We start from the raw sequence: 12,236 nt of genomic DNA on the forward strand, positions 1-12,236 counted from the left end.
GCGCAATGACACTTTAAAGAGAAGAAAACATAAAAGGAAAAATAAAAGAGAAGAGAAACACAAATATACAATGTGAAGTTGCACCCCTCTTTATATGGACACAAAAGGCCTTTTGACTTTCTGCCTTTATATGTCTTTTCACTTTCCACCTTCATGTGTCTTTTGACTTTCCATCTTCATCTATCTTTTCATTTCCTAAACTCACCCTTACTTACTCAATAAGTTTTGAAAGACTTTTTTTCGAAAGATTGGACACAAAAGGTCTTTTGACTTTCCGCCTTCATTTGTCTTTTCGTTTCCTAAACTCACCCTTCACTTATGCACTTAATATATTTTAAAAGACTTTTTATTTTTCGGAGATTGGGGAGACCTAATCATCCTATTTTTTCATCATGAAAATTGTTTGAGTGGTTTCTTAAACGGTTCATCATTACAATGCTTATGAAAGTGTAATGCACATCAATCTATGAGATTCATGTTTCTGCTATTGCAATTGGTGGATCATCTTCATCTATCTTTTCATTTCCTAAACTCACCCTTCACTTACGCGCTTAATAAGTTTTGAAAGAATTTTTTTCAAAGATTGGACACAAAAGGTCTTTTGACTTTCCGCCTTTATTTGTCTTTTGACTTTCCACTTTCATCTATATTTTCATTTCCTAAATTCACCCTTCACTTACGCACTTAATATATTTTAAAAGACTTTTTATTTTTCGGAGATGGGGAGACCTAATCATCCTATTTTTTCATCATGAAAATTGTTTGAGTGTTTTTTTAAACGGTTCATCATTACAATGCTTATGAAAGTATCAATCTATAAGATTCATGTTTCTGCAATTGCAATTGGTGGATCATCTTCATCTATCTTTTTATTTCTTAAACTCACCCTTCACTTACGCGCTTAATAAGTTTTGAAAGACTTTTTTTTCAGAGATTGGACACAAAAGGTCTTTTGACTTTCCGCCTTCATCTGTCTTTTGACTTTCCACCTTCATCTGTCTTTTCATTTCCTAAACTCACCCTTCACTTCCGCACTTAATATATTTTGAAAGAATGTTTATTTTTCAGAGATTGGGGAGACCTAATGATCCTATTTTTCATCATGAAAATTGTTTGTGTTTTTTTAAACGGTTCATCATTACAATGCTTATGAAAGTGTAATACACATCAATCTATGAGATTCATGTTTATGCAATCGCAATTGGTGGATCATAAAATATCTTACTTAGTTGAGGTGAAGCACTTGGTCATCTATTTTTGACTCATGTTTCACAGTATTAGCTAGGAAGGACGGATACAACATTGAGAGAGAGAGAGAGAGAGAGAGAGAGAGAGAGAGGAGACACTTTAAAGAGAAAAAAATGTTAAAGAGAAAAAAATGTTAAAGAGAAAATAAAAGAAAAGAGAGACACTCTTGACATGGACACAAAAGATCTTTTGACTTTCTTAAACTCACCCTTCACTTATGCACTTAATATGTTTTGAAAAAAAATTAAAAAATTCTAAGATTGGGAAGACTTAATGGCTCACATGAAATTAAAATCCAGTATTAGTCCCCCCCCCCCCCCCCCCCCCCTCGTCACTATATGGCACGGCTCCAGCCAAGGGGGATCTATGGTGGGAAAGGGAAGCAGAAATCGCAATGCAATCTCAGCCGTCTGTCGACTCGGTGAAGTAGAGGTGAACTAAGGGTGAACTCGGGGCAAAAATGGCATCCCGAGTTCACTCCTGGATCAAGCCCGAGACGTCTCGGTTGCCACGCGAATGCCCTACCCCACCACGCTAGCGCACCCTAGTTTACCCGCCCCTAGTTCACTGCCTTAGTCGCGGTCGTCTCGATCTCCCTAACTCTATAGCTCGATCAATGAGAGTACCGCTGGTGTGTGTATGGGTGGGAACCGAGCTCTGTGATGGTGGTGTCCCCTCTGCCTCTGTGGTACTCAGACTGAAGAAATCTGAGATGCGTTTCTGGGACTGTCTCTGTCTTTGCCCATTCAATAGAGCGTCTCTATGTCTCTGAATCTCAAGTAGGAATAATCCGAGACATCTTTGATCCTGATATCTCATGACTCTATCTAACAAGTCAAAACCATCTCTGAATAGACAATGAAAGCGTCCCCGTATCTCATAGTAGACTGTGCAGCGACATATGTAGTGAAACTCTGTCTCTGGCTCTGCATGGCATAACTGACATATCCTACTGTCTGCTGGTATGCCTCTGAATCTGCCTATGTCAATCCCAAGCTGGTGTGAAGATGTGCGAATCTGGCCTATAGCACATCGTAACCCATGAGATAGATGTGTGTCCATGTAACTGGGCCGTGTGACAAATCCGTCTAGCCGTGAGTTGGAGAAGATGCTCTCTATAGAAAACCCTCTTCGTACCCAACTCCCGTGATGGCTCTATCCATGTCCTCTTGCTATCAAGCTCGATAAGATAGAGAGAGAGAGAGAGAGAGAGAGAGAGAGAGAGAGAGAGAGAGAGAGAGAAATGAAATGAAATGAAATGTTATATTAACGTCTTCAAAAGGCCAAAGTGACCAAAGAGACCCGGAAGTTACAATGCGATGTATCTGATACCAAGTCAGATTAACAAAATAAATCCAACTAGGGATAACAAGATATAAATACTGCGGAATCCTAAACTAAGCGGATATGTGTGAAAGGCGAATAGGTGTGAAAGGCGAAAGGCGTGAGATGTGTGAACTGAGCTATACAATGTGTAGACAATTTGGGAGGGAAGTAGAGATCTATCTTCATAGAGATCCATCTTCATCTGCACTCTGGATGACGAAAAAGTATGGCTCGAATCCTTTGCTGTAGCCTCCTTCGAAACTGTGTAGCTCCTCTTCTCCATCGGGGTCGTCTAGATCTCCCTAGCTCCAATGCTCGGTCAATGAGAATGCCAGTAGTGCGGGTAGACCTCTCCACTATTGGTTGCTCCTCTGTCTGTTCTTCTGGGTGTACAATATCTAGTGTAAAGAAATCTGTGATTTGTCTCTGGGGCTGTCTCTCTTCAGCTCTCCTCAGTAAAGTTTCTCTATGCCTGTGTAGCTCAAGTAGATATAGCCCAAGACATCTCTGATCCTCATATCTCATGACCCTAGATAGAGGCCCAAAACCTTCTCTGAATAGACAATGAAAACGGCCTCGTATCTCATAGTACACTGTGCAGTGACATATGTAATGTACCTCTGTCTCTTGCTCTAGATGGCATAAGCGGCATATCCTGCTATCTGCTGGTGTCCCTCTGAATCTGACAGTCTCAATCTCAAGTTCATGAGTGGACGTTCGTATCTGGCCAATGGCACATCGCACACCATGAGAAAGATGCCTTTCCATATAGCTAGGTCTAATCACAAACCCATCCCCCGTGAGGTGGAGAAAATGCTCTCTATAAAAAGCCATCTTTGTGCCCAACTCCTGTATCGGCTCTATCCATGTCCTCCTCGTGTCCAGCTGGATCAGATCCTGACGAATGAGTCTATTAATCTCTACCCGCGTCAAAGACCTCAAGGGTGCGTGTAGAGAGTATTGAAAAGGAGGCAACCTGTCCATGGTGAAACCATGTGTCTGAAACCATGATGCCATTTGTGCATACCAGCATGATGTATCCCCATTAAGAGCTAATTGTCTGGAGGACTCTTGAGCCACCCTGACATATCTGTCTCTGGTAGTATCCCACACACTAATCTAGTCAGCACCTCAATCTCCATAGGGGGGGCAACTAATTCCGCTCGAATGATACCATGTGGTACGGAAGCCTTGGCTATAATCAGCCGAGAGGTCATGGATACCAGGGGCTTCTCCATACACCTCCAACCCTCCTGGCCTACAGAAGGTCCCCAAACCTGCACCCCATATAACATAGTAGAGGCAACCAGAGTATCAGAGAGCCATAACTTTGTCCTAGGTTCCTGGAACTGAACCTGCAAACACATCCTCTCCATTCCTCCCAGAGCCGCACCAGCTCTAGTTAGTCTAGTCTCTGCTGCTCTTCTCAAGGAAAATCTCGGCCCAGTAAAGACTACCCCCAGGTAAGTGTATGCATCTGTATACTCCACAATCTCCTGACCATATTTGAAAGTGGGTACTGATCTCCTGACCCATTGCGGTGTGGTGTTAAACACCATAACCTTGGTTTTACCTAAGTTTACACACAATCCACTATCCTCTGTAAAATTGCGTAGTGCATCCAACTGTCGTTGCAAACCTTCTGGTGAGTGAGATATCAGCACAATATCATCAGCATATAGCAACAATGGGATCCACGTCCCTGCCAGCTGTGCACCTTTGTCACCCTCTCTATCAATGTAATCAGACACCCATCAACATACATACCAAATAGAGTAGGAGACAATGGGCAGCCCTGTTTCACTCCAATGGTAGAGTGAACTAAATCAGATACCCCTTCCGGAGTGCGTACCCGTCCCATCACTGATCTGTACAAAGCCATAATCCCCGAAATCACCTCTATGGGCACCCCCATCTCCTGTAGTCTGCGCATCAATCGAGTTCTTGGTACCATGTCAAATGCTTTATGAAAGTCCACAAAGCTACAATATATCCGTCTCCTATGTGCTCTGCCCTCCTCAATGATGGCCCTGAGTGTCAGAATATGATCAAGAGTGGAGAAACCCCTCCTGAAGCCGGCTTGACCCTTTGCTCGTACCCCCTCGCCCTCTGCCCAATTACTCAAGTGTTGCTCCAGGATGGATGCATACAACCGTGCCAATGTGTGTCCAACCATGATAGTGCGGTAGTTCCCAGGCTCTGTAGGGTCACCAGCCTTGAAGATGGGCACAATATTAGACAATCTCCAAGTCTCAGGTAATCCCTCACACATGGCACGATTGAACAACACTGCGAGAACCTCCATCAGCATATCCCTGGCATGTATAAAGTGCTCCGATACTAGACCGTCATGATCATATGCCTTCCCGGTCTTCATTCTGTCGATGGCCCTTTGTACCATCTCAGGTGTAAAGAAAGTGCTCGTAGTAGCTGGGCAAGGCTTGGTAGGGTCTGGAAGGGGTTCCTGTCCATGAACCGTATATAATGATATCGCATAAAATTAAAGTTTAAGTTAAATTAAATTAAATAGGGGGGGGGGGGGGGGGGGGGGGTGTTTGATAGACAGAGGAGAGGGGCGATAGACTGAGGAGGGGGGTGTTTGATAGACGGAGGAGAGGGGCGATAGACTGAGGAGGGGGGGCGCGCGCGATAGACGGGTGGTGGAGGGGGGGCGGGGGGGCGGGGCAGCGCGATAGAGAGGGAGCGGGGCGGGCAGCGCACGAGAGCGAGGGAGCAGCAGGGGGTGCGGGAGCGCGGGGCAGGGGGTGCGGGAGAGCGAGAGGGTGCAGGAGCAGCAGGGGGGAAGCGCCAGGGGCAGGGGCGGGCAGGGAGCGCGAGAGGCAGGTGCAGCAGGGGGTGCGGAGCGGGCAGCGATAGACAGGGGGGGGGGGGAGAGAGAGAGAGAGAGAGAGAGAGAGAGAGAGAGAGAGAGAGAGAGAAGCATCTCGAGGCAGAATCTGAATTCTCTCTTTTTTTTCTGAGGTGCAGATATAATGATATCACACCTTTAAAAATATCAGTGTGATACCAATATGATACCCACAATTCCTTGCTATCATACCAATGTGATTATTTGGTATCATACATGTGAGCGTTTAAGCAGCAGCATACAATAGTACATAAGGTTTGATAGTTTTATATCTGATATAATACCATGATAACCGTCCATGTGTATTTTAGAAGTCTCCATAAAGACCCTCGTGAGGCAACAAAACCTGATGCCCATGCAATGCAATGTAGGCAAAGATAAGATTCTACCACAATTCTGACAGACTTTGGCCAAATGATAGCAAGGCTTGTTCTATTAGCATTTGATGTTTGTTGTTACTACCATGCATGTGTTGGTGAACTTGCATCTTTGAGGTATTACTTCTGAGCAACATGAGGTATTCCTTTATTTCATGCTTCTGCATTCTGTTCAATAGTTGTATCGTATGCTCAAGTCATCATGTATAGAGAGAGAGAGAGAGAGAGAGAGAGAGAGAGAGAGCATTAATTTCCATGCCCAAAGACGGGAATGCAGCCTCATGTGCCAGGCACAGTGGCCGCACACGCGAAAACACGTTTTCCTGCCATTGTTCTTGCAGTCTGCTTTGCTTGTCTTTTTGGGTGGGGAAACTGCTAGAGCAAATTGACGCCACTTGGCTTGAATCTCTGTGTTCAAGCACCCACACAAATACTTTGACCACCACCTCAATATCTCCCATAACTTATCCATTAGGTAACAAAGGGCACCTCCTCTGGTCTTGCATGCTCAGAGTTCATACCGAGGTCAGCAAATGAAAAGCCTCTCCCCGCAGGGAGCCGGGAGGTCAATGCGCCAAACCTCTCCCTCGAGCCTTTCTCAGCACCCTCACATCCATTATTCAGATCGGATGCCCTAGCCCTGGTTGCATTACAAGGTTTTACCTCTCCAATTGGTTTCACATAAGAGCTCATGTTGGAGGAGGCACAGATCCCCGCCAAGTAGCGCTCCATAGAAGGGCCACCATAAGAAGGAAAACTTGAAGCGCTAGAAGCCAGCGCCTCCGCTTCACCTGCTCTCTAAGGCGTTGTGCTGCATGACCGCATTCCACTGCTGCAATGCGTTGCCGAAGATCAAATGCTCTATTACCATCAGGTGCAGATTGCCCTCGCTGGGCATCTACACTGGGATCTCTGCTGCTGGGATAATCGCCCCCCTTCTTTTGATTATCTATGTCAGAACCTCTTAATGCCATGTCATCTTTCTTTGTCTGTTTAATTTTAGTGACATCATCCGAATGAGCATCTGCTGTGTCTGCCCAATCTTCTTCCCTTACTGCATCAGACCACAACTCTTCCTTGGCGACATCCACCCACATTTCATCCAACGCATCATGCGTCTCATCGTCACAAGACTCAACTTCCAGAGTACCAACAGCAGCATGAGATGTGACATCACTGGGATCATGGCAGATCTTTGAGTGAAATGAATCAGCAATCTTCGCTGGAAAGCTCTGAATCCTCCGATAGACTTTGATCTGCTTCTTGGAGGTCTCGCTCTCCTGTTCCTTTGCACTGGTGCTGCGCATGGGGTTAAAGGAGCTTGGACCGTGTTTTATTTGTTGTTGATGACGATGATGTTCATCTGCCACAATTTCCAAAGGGCAAAACTCTCTTGGACCATGATCTGTGCCAGCCACAGATCTTGAAGACCCAAACTTCGTCGAGGGATGACTGTGATTCTCTTCAAAAATCACACCGTCCGATCGGCTAGGGCTGGCTGTCCTTTTACTGATTGGCAAAGTGTTAAGAGAATGAAGATTCAAAGTCTCCAAACCTTGACTTGTTGAGGGAGAAGCACTTCTAGGCTGATCTGGTCTTATGAAATCCAAGTGTACATGCCTATACTCCCAACATGTCTCCTCTCTTCCAACTACCTTTTTCTCAGAATACAGGTCAACGTCAGCGAACCCCCTTGATTTACCCTCGTCTATGAGGGCCCTTTCAAGTTCCTCAAATTCCTTCTTGTGATTCTGGGCTATGAGGTTGGAGTTAGATAAAACTGTCCCTGGCTCAGGTGAAGGGTTTCTAGACAATGCCTGCTCCAGAGCAAGGTCATATGTAAGCTGTTTAGTGACTGTCTGATGAGGGCTAGGGGTAGCAGCAATTATGTTACTTCGAACAGGGGTTTTGATTCGTTGCAATGTCGGCACGCCACGGTTCTCACTGTCCAAGTGCACAAAATGATCATGATCACCTTCCCCAGCTTCTGAAGGATGATCACGCATGAATGGAGAGGGCTGCACCAAATAACTTTCCATCCTTGGAGTGTGCATGCCAGAGGGCATGGGAGAGGGGCTTCTCATCTCATGTCTAAATAAGTACGGCTCAGCAGGCATGAGCGGTGACAATGCCGACTGCTTTATCACTTTCTCCGCCTTCCTCAAGGTGGCTGTCTGCCTCTTGATTTGCGAAGTGAGATGCTGATTTCGATTCTCAGCCTCCACTCTTTTTGAATGCTCAATTTTCAGAAACTTCAGCAACTCATTATACACAGAGTACACCTGCATCAACCGCTTCTTGTGGTGTTCATGTTCTTGAAAGTCTTTCCTTATCTTCTCTGGTGAAACACCAGTTACACCACTATAAGGGCGCCAAGTTTTTAATGTGTCCTTGTCTTGTAAGGAGTGAAGCTTCTTAAGCTCAGAGTGCCTATCATCAGCAAACTTTTTTAGATGGTGAAAGTGCCTTTCCATGGTTTTTGATCGAGAAAGAACAGAACGCAACTGCTCATCATTACCACTATCTTCAACTGCATTCAAAAGCCCCTCAAATTGCCGAATCTGCTCCTCAGAAGCACTTGATCGCCTCTCAGCCTCCCTCAACCTCTCCATTGGTACCCAGTCGTCTTGCAGGCCAGGTGAGGACCCACTTACAATGCCGGCACTGCCCTCTTTGATTGCTTGCAATAAGCTCAAAATTCGATACTCTGATACCACAATATTATTGCTGCTGTCATCTGCAGCTCTCAGCCAATCAAGCACCGTGGATGGGTTTTCAATCTTTATAAGATCAAATTGGTTGACCTCAGACTCTGGAGAGACTTTTTGTAACTGACGGTCAAATGAGTAATCCTTCATTTTAGAGTCTCTCTCTGGAGATGAGTCCCCTTCCGTGTCTGTGGGAACGAAGTACTCATCAGAGCTTCGCCTTCGTTCTTGCAAGATCTTCTTCATTTCCTCCATTTCAGCCTTTGCAATGTCCACAGGCTCTTGTTCGCCCTCTATTTGACGTCTCTTCTGCTCTTCAATCTGCTTCATCAGGTCAATCCCCTGTGCTTTGGCAAAACTTGCCATGCTTCGCAACTCTTGATTATTGAGTTTAGGTTTCCTATCATGTGGTCGCCCAAGCCGATCGCCATCACTTTCCACACCCAAATCTTGATCATTGTCCGAGTCAGTTTGCTCATTATAATAGCTTTCAGTGTTCCCAGACCCTCTCTTTGAGCTAAAATCAGGATCTGGAACGTCTTTTGCAGGAGACCTCCTTCCCAGGGTTTCTGTTTCATCAAATTTTTCTGAATCTTCTTTGGTAGGAGGCAACCTTTCCAAGATTTGGGCTTGACTAACTTTCTCTATCCCATCTTTCGTGACCTCTTGCTCAAGACGCAGTCTCTCTGACAGAGGACCCTCAGAATCCTCTGCATAGCTCACAGATGAAGGCACAAACACATGATCACGATTAGAGGAAACATACTGGTTGTGTTTGTGTGCTCCAAGCTGATTTTGCTCAAATGGAAGCGCCCTATGGTTTTGCACAAATGGAGCCGTCCTTGCTGATAGATCTGCTACAACATGGCCAGGGTTGTTTTTATTATGTCCGGGTCCCTTGTCTGAAATACCTGCAAACATTTTGGATGCCGCTACTTCAGAACTCTTGTGGATTGCAACTGAAGGATTATCCAGGTGATTCCAGAACAGCATAATTAAGGTCGATAATGCAGTACCAACATAAATTCCTTCTTCAGTACATTCACAATCTTCTCTCCTACGAAAAACCGTACCTAAACAAAGTGTATCCACAAGGACTTCAAGATACCAACCTTAGCAGATGAACTTTTTCATTAAAGAGCTACCGCCTTGACCTGACGTGTGAGTATTAACGCAGACCTAAATTGCAGGTCAAGCACTCAAAATCCCCAAGACTTTCAATGTGTACAAACAGGAAATGATGCAAAACCTGTTTTTTTTGTCACGTTTTTTAAAAAGAAGGCCCAGTTACCAAGATGGTGCTTCCCTTTCCTTTTTCCAAGGGAAACACTTTCTATAAATAAACATCTTAATGGCACATACCCGAAGATAAAGAGTACAAAATACATCAGAGGAGACTGTCATAAACAAAGCGTAAAACAAGGCTACACCTTAGTCTTTCAACCTCTCAGGTTTCCTAGCAAAGGCGACTTTATCAAATACCAGAGGTAGAAAGCGCTTCTCATACTGTGTCATGTACACAACTAGAGGAATGTCATCTCTATCAGATGTAAGGGGGGTGTGACTAGTATGCTTCCAGGCTCAACAGGGAGAAGAGGTACAAACATCCGAAGAAGAGTGGGCCTGAGTAGGAGAAGGAATCCCAGGAGTGGAAGCCTCATGCACTTTCCTACCAGTGCATGCTGCTACCAAAACTCACCAGGTCTCCCACAAGCAACTGTCCAAAAAGCCCAACGAAGAAAACTCTCTGCCGAATATCTCCCCCACGAATAGTAGGAAGGGAGATGAACCATGACAGATCCTTCACGAGAGAGGAGCAAAGAATAAGTCTAAAAGTGGGGCTTCAACCTCCATCGGACTGGGTCTTACCCCCACCAAGTACAACTCCCAATCTCTAAGATGTAAAGCCAAAACTTTAAAAACCGCCACGCTACTCTGACTGTGACCACAAAGGTCCATGCCATGTCTACATCTGTAGAAATAGCAAAATGATTTCGTCCAATTTAAAAGGAGCTCTATGTTGGCACCTCATTTGCCTGATCTGATGTCTCAAAATGAGCTTTGAAGTAACTCTCCTCAGTGGAAAGAGATCCCACAATCCTAATGTGAGGCCTAGAATAAAAGGCTGCTTGGAGATGGCCTCTAAGCTCTAAGGTAGAGAGCTTGATCCCAACCACCTTCCACACATAAGGCATGTCAGGTGCAGCGGAAATGTTTAAGGATTTAGCTCAGGATTAGTACTCCAAACAAACACATGGTTACTTTACTTCACTTGAAAAGAGAAACTGAACTAAACACAATGGAAGGGGGGGGGGGGGGGAGAGAGAGAGAGAGAGAGAAATGAAATGAAATGAAATGATATATTAACGTCTTCAAAAGGCCAAAATGACCTATGAGACCATCAGATACAAAGTGGTGAATCTAATACAATGTCTGAAGTACAAGTACAAAAAGTACTGAAAGTAAAAATGAAAACTGAAATGAAGTGTGAAATGTGAGATGTGAAAATGTAGAATAGGCCCTCAATGACAATCTGGGTGTCGTGCTAGAATGCCTCTGATCCTCTGCTGGAGTCTCCGTCGATGTAGTGTGCTCCTATGTCTCGGTCGTGGTCGTCTCGATCTCCCGAGCTCAATCGCCCTGTCAATGAGGGTGCCTCTGGTATGAATGCGGGTACAACCCTGTGCTGGTGGTTGGTCTCTTAGCTCCCTCGATCCAAAGAAATCTGTGATCTGTCTCTGCGACTGTCGTACTCCATGTCTCCCCAACACTGTCTCTATGTCGGTGTAGCTCAAGTAGATATAAGCCAAGGCATCTCTAGTCCTGATACCTCATGACTCTATCTAGGGGTCCAAAACCCTCCCTCAATAAGCAATGGAAGCGCCCTCGTATCTCATAATACACAGTGCAGTGGCATATGTAGTGTAGCTCTGTCTCTGGCTCTCTACCGCATGGTTGACATATCCTAGACTCTGGTGGTATCCCTCTGAATCTACCCGTCTCAATCTCCAGCTGGTGTGAGGATGTGCGAATCTGACCAATAGCACATCGCAGACCATGAGATAAATGAGTGTCCATGTAGTTCAGACGAGTCACAAACCCATCCCCTGAAAGTTGGAGAAGGTGCTCTTTGTAGAAAGCCATCTTCGTGCCCAACTCTTGTATTGGCTCTACCCATGTCCTCCTGGTGTCCAACTGTATAAGATCCTGACGAATGAGTCTAGTGATCTCCGTCCGTGTGACTGGCAGGGAGGGTGCATCCAGGGAATACTGAAAGGGAGGCAATCTATCCATGCTGAGACCATGCCTCTGAAACCATGAGGTCATCTATGCATACCAACATGATGCATCTCCCTGCATCGCTAACTGTCTAGAGGACTCAAGAGCCAGTCTAGTATATCTGCCTCTATGTGTATCCCATAGACTGTGCATAAAGGACACTGATCTGGTAAGAGCCTCAATCTCTATAGGAGGGGCGGCTACCTCCGCTCAAATAATCGCATGTGGTACCGAGGCCTTGGCTCTAATCATCCGGGATATCATAAATACCAAGGGTCTCTCCATGTTCCTCCAACTGTCATGATTCACAGATGGTCCCCAAACTTGGACCCCATAAAGCATAGCTAAAGCAACCAAAGTATCAAAGAGCCATAGTTTTGTTCGTGGTTCTTGAAACCGAACCTGCGAACACATCCTCTCTAGCCCTCC

General features: G+C 45.3%; 1 protein-coding gene across 1 annotated transcript in view; it reads right to left on the bottom strand.

The window, feature by feature from the left end:
* Positions 1-5,687: 5,687 nt before the first annotated feature.
* Positions 5,688-12,236, bottom strand: part of LOC147454149 (uncharacterized) — a 28,910-nt gene continuing 22,361 nt past the window's right edge. Inside the window, exon 2 of the mRNA XM_086516177.1 lies at positions 5,688-9,439. Coding sequence (XP_086372303.1) covers positions 6,510-9,439 — 2,930 coding nt within the window. The 3' untranslated portion in view covers positions 5,688-6,509. The remainder of the gene's footprint in view (positions 9,440-12,236) is intronic.

Source organism: Adiantum capillus-veneris, chromosome 7 (assembly GCF_014529385.1).
Source record: "Adiantum capillus-veneris isolate H3 chromosome 7, ASM1452938v2, whole genome shotgun sequence".
NCBI classification, from domain to species: Eukaryota; Viridiplantae; Streptophyta; class Polypodiopsida; order Polypodiales; family Pteridaceae; genus Adiantum; species Adiantum capillus-veneris.